Here is a 9,337-nt window from a genome sequence, read left to right on the forward strand (position 1 = left end):
GTGTTCACGCACGCACAAACACACACAACCATTCCTCCCTGTTCTTGGCTGAGGAAAGCTCTTAATAGACACAGAAGCATGTGACCTCTTTAGCTGGAGAGTTAGAGTATCACTGTAACCTAAATTTCTGTTTTAAAACATAAGTGATATGTTTTAAAAATAGCTCTTGATATAGTTTGACAATGGATGGCAGCTAAGTGTTTGACTAAAACTAAGCCATATGCTTTGTGATTCACAGAGGCAGCTCTGATATCTGAGGAACTTTTAAAAGAGCAATTTTTAAGCCAAACTTCTTTTCCAGTTTCATTTAAACTGGTACCAGTGTGTTCAAACCTTACAACTATGATCAAACAGACATTAGCAGGGAAAGAAAAAAAATCTACTTCACTTTGTTTGACTTTGATGGTTGGGTCACATTACTGTTTGTTTTTCCAAACAGATTCTGCATTTTGGCTTAGCTTTTTTTTTCATGAAGAACACAACATGGAAACAAGTAGGGAGGAGAATGGCGGACATCCAGCAGTTTGTGTTCTCTCTTCTGGGCATGTGGCTTTTAACAACTAAAAAAAAATCTTTTTTTTTTTTTTTCTCCCCAATATAAACATGGCACCGCTTTGTTCCCATTGACTGTATATAAAAGATGGATGAAGCCTCTGTGACATCACCCGTAGGTTTCTGAAGAGCTGAATTGAAGCTCACTGGGCAGTTCCCACCGTCGCCATCTTGGCAGCGTCACGCTTGTTGTCATTCCGGAAAATCCAAAAATGGGCAAAGAAGTGAAGCTGAGAGGGGGACTGGGAAGGTGGAGGTGGATGATTGACACCCATCAAATGCCGAGCTGCCTGTAGCTAAGAGCTGACTGAGCCAACCCGGAGCTAACAGTAGCTTACCAGCTAACGGAGGTAGGCAGGCTAAAGCTAAGGCGTGCTGTTGGCAGGCTAAAGCTAAGGCGTCTGTTAGCCGGCTAAAAACTGCGGTTGTGCTGCACTCTCCCTTCTTGCCATTGGATACATGTCAATCAAAAGGATACGCCCCTAATTATGACGAATTACAAGACTAAATAACATCCAAACGGATGAATTAGAAAAAAGATTCACCTCCCTCACGGTTGTCATGAAGGTAAACTTGACCTATTAATCCTAAAATGGATTTTTGTACCAGGCTTTAAACATGTTTATTTCTGCTGTGAAGTTGGTCTTTTTAACATGGGAGTCTATGGGGATTTGCTCTGTGTTGGAGCCAGCTTCTAGCGGATGAGGGGTGAACTGCAAATATTTTGCACTTCCGCATAGGCTTCACATTTTACAGGCGGAGGTTGCCGCTTGTTTTTTTCTATGACTCTTGATCAGATAATGGATTGCAACATGTCAAGCTCCACTCTTTTGGGTTGGATCAGTAAGACTGGGACCACAACTAAAGGGTCCCAAAAAAGTGGGACCGTTCGAGTCGGATATTCTGGTACCTTTCCTTGTTTTTGCCTGTGGAAACGCAAAAAATGTGCCCAGACCAAAAACAAGGTTTAAAGGGTGGAGCTTGACACACTGCAATCCGTTGGCAGCAATAAGAACAAAGTGGGAAAAGTGTCATTTTTAAATATACTGTGAATTTTTTTTTCTTGTTTCAAGCCACATGGCAAGAATAAGAACACAAACTGCTTGATGACCACCCCTGTCCTCTGTTGTTTCTTGCGTTCTTTTTCATTATAATTCAAGCAAGACATTATGCTGTCACACTATTACGTAACCGACGCATTTATCGCTATCCGGTTTATACTCTGCTTACCAGGTAAAGATACAGATGGCTGTAGAAATGCAACAGAAATCAGAGTTCACTATACCAAACCGCACTGTCCCGAGCAGGTTACCATTGCAATCAGAGATTATGTGAAACTGATGGCAGTCCTTCAGGTGTTGGTCATCTTTGTGTTAATGCTGCTTTAGGGTTTTCATCCAGACGTCTGTGAGTAACCATTGATGTGAGCATGAAAGGCACACAGTTTATGTGTCTATCAGAACTGAAAGCAGCTGAAAACATTACTCCTCTTGTTTAATTGCAGTGCAGTAACAGCTTAGTTGTTACATAAGGACACTTCAAAGCCCTTCTACAGTTCATAGTGTTCCCATAACATGTTTTCCATAAAAGCTAACAAATACAGTGTTGTACTAAATGAAACAGCAGTGGATGAGAGCATTTGGGAATATTGTTATACGGTCAAACTGAAAGCAGAGATTTTGGCTACAGTTCAAATACTGTTATATATAGTTTTATCTCATTTGTTGTTCTAAGATGATGAAAAATCAAATCTATGCTGTAGCTTATTTATCATAGGGGAAACCACTTTAGATGGTACTGTTATTTGTTTAGTAAGAGAGTCCTCTGATCCAGATGATCAAAAACCCAATTAAGTTACTGTTGGAGCTCATCAACACATGAAATCAACATGATCTGCTGACACAAGATTAATGGAAAGAAGTGCATGCCTAAAATGGGCCTCAGTAATCTGCAGTGTTTTCACATCACTGCAGCATCAGGAATTCCCCAACGTGTTTCACATAGGAAGCTTATTCTCTGATAAATGCTGTATATGTGGTTCAATTTGATCATAACTACTTTCTGGAGTGAGATCAAACACATGGTCTTTCTTTTCTCGGTTCCTGTGCAAAGAACTTTCCTTTAATTATTTCAACAGTTTATGACTAACGTGCAGCTGTGAAAGCATTTCTTTTTGGGAGGCTCAGTTAGCCATTCGCTAGCCAATTAACACTCAGTTGGCTTATTTCAGCAGCTATAGGTACATTTGCAATGCAAATGTCAATTCCAAATTCAGTTTCTGTTTCAATAAAACAAGTATGAAACAGCATCTGACACCACACAGAGCGCTCACTGATTTTATAAACACAGCACCACAATAGACACAATTCATAGTCACCAGCTCTGCTATGTTTTTTTTTTTTTTATATATTTTCATATCAATTTCTGACTCAATTAGGACGTTCCTTCAAATGTGAAACTGAGTGCACACAGCAGAGTTTCCCACAGACCAGGTGACAATTTGTGGCACTCCCCTGGCACCGCTGAGGGAATAGAGTGTGTGGTGTTGTGGCGGTTGGTGGAGTCCATCATAAGGGTGTATGTAAAGTGTGTGTAGTGGGCGGTATTCAAACACACAATTTCTAAGCTGCCATATTAAATATACACCTGTATGCTTGTCTATTGTTCCTCAGAGTCACCTGTTTAGACTATTTTAAAGCTTCAAGAAGCATTTTAAATTATTCACCTCAATCTTAATTCTTTTAAATAAGTTAGACCTTAGTTTAGATCTTATATATATATATATATATATATATATATATATATATATATATATATATATATATATATATAACAATATGTGTCAGTGTGTACCATGAACTGCTAGTTTCCTCTTTATCTGCTGAACAATAAACACAAGAGAGACGGTACTAGTGTCAGAAAAACCAATCAGCTGATCACGGACAGCTGGTCACAGAACAACAGGACAGGGAGAGAGAGAGGAGGCAGAGCGCTGCACAGTTTATGTAAAACTCTGAGAAAAGTTTTTTAAAATACGTGGGAAAAGTGCAGGTGTTGAAACCTCTTACCAGGAAAAGTGTGGGTGTTAAAATCATCCTCCACTGGTGTGACACCTATGGGTTGTTCCATTGATGTTCTTTTTATGCTCAAATCTATCCATAGCCAGCCAGCTGATCTTGTTCCATCTTCATGTCCCGCAACAGAGAAATGACGGACGAACTGGGCTTGTCATGCCGCGCATGCACTAAAAATGTTATTGCAATTAAATTGGTTAGCATCGTTATATTTGATAGCCACCTTGTTTTGTTTTTTTTTTCTCACGAAAATCATGTTCTAGGGGGCGAGTCTGTGGCACTTGGTGTAGAATCTGTGGCACTGCATCACACATTGGTCTATATGTGGGAAACCCTGAACAGTCAGCTGAATACACTGGTCTCCAAAAGAGGTCAGAGGAAAGTGCACCTGCTGTGGGAAAGCAAGTCCTCCCACTCAAGGGGTAGAACTGGATACTTTCTTGTACAGGAAGTAGCCATTGTTTGTCCATCGAAACACAGTTTTTCTCATTAAGTTTGCAAATAATCAACTTAGCACAGATGTGGGTTGTGAGATTATAATATGTTTTAAAACATGCCAAACACGTAGATGGAGATTCTTACTTTATTTAGGCAATTAAATACCTTTCCAGTGCCAAGAGCAGCACATTTATGCTCAATGCACTGAGAACTATACATGTTATCCACCAGGAGAGAGTCAACAAATATAGTGAATTCTAGAAGCTGTGGGGTCCACAGTTTCTGATCACCATGATTGATCAGAAATTAGAACAATAACTAATAAATAAATAAGATGTGAAACTCTTACTAAACCGCACACTAAAACTAACACTTTGTATCATTCATTTGTGAGCATGAAATAAGTGTTTATACATAAAACCAGCAGAACAGTGATGCGCTTGATCTTACAGCATGAATAGAACCACCCTGGCTACACAATACTGACAGATTACTACTTCCTCCATCAATACCACACAACAAAAATGTTGTTAAAAAATGTCTACACTTCTGTCCATAAAACAGCTGGTTGATAAGAATTTACTAGTTAACTGTAAAGAAGACTTCTGCAAAACTAAACAAATAAAACTGCTCTATGTACAGAACCAGCAGGGACTTTGTTCAAAGAGCTGCATCCACTGCTATCTTTCAAGTTAGTATATCTTTTAGAATAATTTCATTTGAACAAAAAAAATAGTGAAAATGAGTAAATTTAGTTTAATTTACCTTGAGTGAGTTTGAGTGAGAAAGGATCTAACAATCTAGTTTTAGAGATATGTTAATAGTGAGTGTAACATTTTGACCTCACAACTTGATCTACATAAAAAAAACTGCAAAACTGTTTGCTCCTTAGTGTCATTTTAAGTTCTCAGATTACATCCAGTAAACTTTTGTTAAAACGTTAAAATACAATAACAAAGACAATACAAGCAACACACACACCAGTGGTACTTGAGGAAGGAGACCAACACCATGCTGGTGAATATGAGGTTCATAATAAAGACATGCATCCATTAGTGTATTTAAATTAAAATTAAAGTTTGAACTGACATGAGAGAAAATTTGTGTGAAACACCTAATTTACACCAGAATAAAGAGCACAACTTACTGCAGAGGCTGACTGTATTTGAGGATGCCGACTGACATATTGCCATAACATAACTTTACTACTGGCCGACAACACTCCTGACTGAGTCTCTTCAACTAAATGATACCTAGATGCACAACCTACAGCACATGCAATTAATGTCAGTCTTTGACTCTTTGCAACACACATCAAAGTGATCCAGACACATCTGTCTCGGAGATTCAACAACCTGTCATTCAGCACACTTTCCGCCAAGTTCAGGATTGTTTACTTTCTGTGCCACTATAGGTAGTAAACAGTCAACTGTGACACAGGGTCCCAGTAAACATAAGGATTTAAGGGTGGGAGGAGGACAGAGAGAATTTCAGGATGTGGTGTAAAGAGGTATAACAAATGCTGATAGCAACTGTAATTAATAACCTTGTAATAAACTGAGGGTGTCCCACTTTTAAAACGGACTGAAACCATGATGCAAAGGTCCACAGTCATGTGTCATGGTCTTCTCTTATTATGTCTTGATTCTGAATGGAAAGGTTGACTGGAATTGCATAAGGATAACATTTGTTTTTTCATGTGTCATCACAGTCAAACATGAAGTAAAATAATACAATTTCCCAGCTACAACATTCAAATGCCATTAGCAAAGAGACTCTAAAATCCCACTGCAAAATTCTTGCTCGCCATTCAATGGTAAATTAAAAGCTTGTGATTAGATGGTAAGTTCGCCATCTGCTCACTAACTTTTGTGTTTACACAGTGAAACATTTAAAAATTATGGTCATTCAGGGGTTTGGTTGGATACAATCAGATCTAAAAGTGCTGGACTGACGACACTTTGTTTCTCTAAAACTGAAGACTTGACTGTGCAAACAAACAACTTCAAGAAACAAAGAACGTGCATGTCGCATAGCCACAGCTTTCTACACCATTTTGGGGGCACCCAGCTAATGTTTACATCGACATGTTCAGGTTCCTCACTAATAAAACACTAATTATTAGTAAGTTAGATCGTTACAATCTGCTGAACAATAAATGAAGTTCAGGTTTAGAAGCGTTGCCACCAGTTTCTATCTTATGCTGGGCTCACACCAAACGATTTTCACGGTCACAGGCTAAAAACGAAAGTCTTTAGGAAATCTTAGGAGTTTTACTGGAGTCACAGTGCGCTCCCGTCATTTCGGTTGTTAGGTGTAAGCTGGTAATCTGTGCTGGTAATCTTTCCCTAGTCTTGGATCTGTGACAATATCAAACATGTTTGATATTATCGCAAGTCGCAGTGACGAAACACGATGAACAACCAATAGATGAGCTCTGACAAAAGCAGAAACAGGAATCCTGACAGTCAGAACACCGGCACAAACGGACGGAAAAAAAAAGACGAACAAGAAGCGGTGATGAAATGTCGTCGGTGGACCATCCAGAAAGAGGAGCGGGTGGTTATTAAGAAGTAAGTGTCTGCTGTGGATCATTTATGTGTTACAGTATAATGATCTAACAAATGAGAGAATAGAAACTCATTCATCCCTCCAGATTCTGATGAGTCAGTGTAACACCTGGTGGAGATGCAAAGACACACGTAATGATGATGATGTGTAATTCCATCCTGGAGTGAAACTCTCCCCTTGCTTGCTTTACTGTGTGCAGATCAGCCCTGTTCCATATCAACTGTCCAACATATCACAAAAAAATGCTAAAAGAATCTAGTTGTAGTCTTGTAATTAGTGACCGCAAAAGATTCACAGTCTTTGTCAAATCTCAGGCTGAGACTTAAAACTCTAAACATTTGTTTTTAGATGTGAGCTGGTAGTTTTCTAGAGTCTTTTGCAAATCTTTTAAAAGTCTTCTGGTGTAAGCCCAGCTTTAGATGTCTGCGTTTACCTGGTGCTTGGTGTAAGTTCATACACCCGTCATGAATTTCAAAACAACTGAACATTAAATGTTCATGCAGCCATTTTACAAAGAAATGGATTAAAACCTACGAGTCTACAAACTGTCAGCTGCAGCTACACCATCATACTGATCATTTATATGTTTATTAAACATTTACTGTTCTTATATTTTTATTCTGAGATTAAACATTTTATTGTTCTCCTTCTTCCATGAATTTCTAATTAATGAATATATTCTGGATGTTATAAAAGGTAAATACATGTGCAAAACTGCTGCAGCAAGTACATAACTCAGAAAAGAAATGATAAAATGAAATACTTGTCAGAAATTCTGAATAAATATGGAGCTTAAAAAGACAAGAGCTAGTGCTGAACTGATGTAAACATACCATGGATACACCCAAAATGGCCCAATTACTCCCACAATTCTGTGAGTTGATGACGTCGACGACTAAAGTGCAATAACATGTCAATACTGTGTTCACAACTATTTTCCCCTATGCAAGTAAATTAGGCCACCATCACAATAACATATTGCATTGTGTTAAAATAACACATTGCATTAAATATCCAATGTTTCACATGTGAGCAGGCTACTGCATCTTCTCCCACATTGACTCCTTTTACGATATGGGAACAGAATTAACTTATTACAAGTTTATTAGTGCAGCTGCTTTCTTTAATTCCCCTAAAAGCTGACTGTGCTGTTCCCTGTATGTAAAATTCAGTTTGATCTGTAATGAATTATAAAACCTGCTTGTATAAAATCAGTGTCAGCTTGCACACTAGCATCTTCAGAGTACCCTACACTTGATCAAAGTGAGTTCACTAGCATATTACAAATAAAATTCAAGCCAAAGTACCAAGAAAGGGCAACTGTTAAATTAATATGCAACAGTTTACAAAGTTAGGAGGGTTTTGGCGTTGTGCCAGAAGCTGGATACTTTTTTTTTCCAGGTTATAACTTCGTTTTTGGACAGCAAGCAACGTCAACGACATACCTTCAATCGTTTGACAACCTCGTCGTTGCTGATCTTGTCGGTAATCTCTTTTACTCCGGGAGGATAGACGATCTTTCCATCCCCCGCCGGTTTCTGCTGTTGCGGGAACTCCATGCTTCCTGATGTATGGTCCACACGGTCTTCTACTGGCCTCTATGGGTCAGAAAACAAAAGTTCAACACAACCATGCTACCACACTTAACAAAACATCGCTTTAAGCATCATTCGCATGCGCTAAACAACACTTTCGGTTGCTAAATCACTGAAAATCACACTTGTATACTAAACTATATATTAGTCTTGTACACTTCTCAGACAGAAAGCCATTACTTGAACAAACATCGTGCATCTTATTAGCTTACATGCTAAATTACCCCAGCTAAACATCAGCTGTATATTCTACGTAAAATCTTCACAAATTAGCGTGTAGATACAGAAACCAGCTCTACTACCACTTCGCCAATACTATACCTATTTAAACTGCAATGTTGTTAGAAAAGCACTTCACAAACAAGACGAAGGCAGCCGGTGTATATTGACTGTCATACAGGTTATCAAATTAGCTAGCTTGCTATTTGTACAGCAAACAACATTGGCTAGCATTTTGCGGGAAGTAATGTTAGCAAAAAGCGGCTAATACACGTTAGCATACTGGTTAGCCTATGTTGCTAGCCTAGGCCGCAAACTATCCAGGTACCCATCACATCTCGTCTACAATTACAGAGGAAGTGAAGTATCCTATCATCTTTGGTTCAAATAGCCATGCTCGTGGTCAGTTCCTGTGATTTACAACTAATGCAACTACTTTGAGAAGTTTTAAAAATAAGCGAATTTACTTGTTACGGTCTTTTTTTCAACTTCCAAGCATCTCTCTGTACTGCCGCTAGTTTACAGGCGAGGCAGGGCTGCTACCGTCGCCCTGAGCCCTCCTCTCTCACCAACTTGCCCCACGGATGATTTTGAACACCCTAACAAATGCAAAATGAATATATTTGTAAACAAACAGCTACAACATAAAACCATGGATATTTGCCAAGCGCTTCCTTTTTAGTATTTACCTCTTAAATAGGCCGTTTTAATTCATTAGTCTGACTCAGGTTGAGCTTAGTTTTCGGCACAAAGCTCTCTGTCCGTTCAGTCAATGCTGTCTGTGTGAAGGCTGGGTGCGGAGCGCCCCCCTCGGTCTCATACGAGTACTACAGCTCCAAATTCATGGCGGGATTCGGAAGCAGACATCACAATGCTGCTGACTTCACT

The 9,337-nt window shown here is 39.0% G+C and overlaps 1 protein-coding gene across 1 annotated transcript in view; it reads right to left on the reverse strand.

Annotated features, from left to right (window-relative positions):
- The window catches only part of pds5a (PDS5 cohesin associated factor A), a 33,397-nt gene extending 24,147 nt beyond the window's left edge, over positions 1-9,250 (reverse strand). The window contains 2 exon segments of the mRNA XM_041983818.1: positions 8,081-8,233; positions 9,139-9,250. Of these exon segments, the coding sequence (XP_041839752.1) occupies positions 8,081-8,194 (114 nt within the window). The 5' untranslated portion in view covers positions 8,195-8,233; positions 9,139-9,250.
- Positions 9,251-9,337: the final 87 nt, after the last annotated feature.

This window comes from Melanotaenia boesemani, chromosome 4 (assembly GCF_017639745.1).
Source record: "Melanotaenia boesemani isolate fMelBoe1 chromosome 4, fMelBoe1.pri, whole genome shotgun sequence".
Lineage (NCBI taxonomy): Eukaryota > Metazoa > Chordata > Actinopteri > Atheriniformes > Melanotaeniidae > Melanotaenia > Melanotaenia boesemani.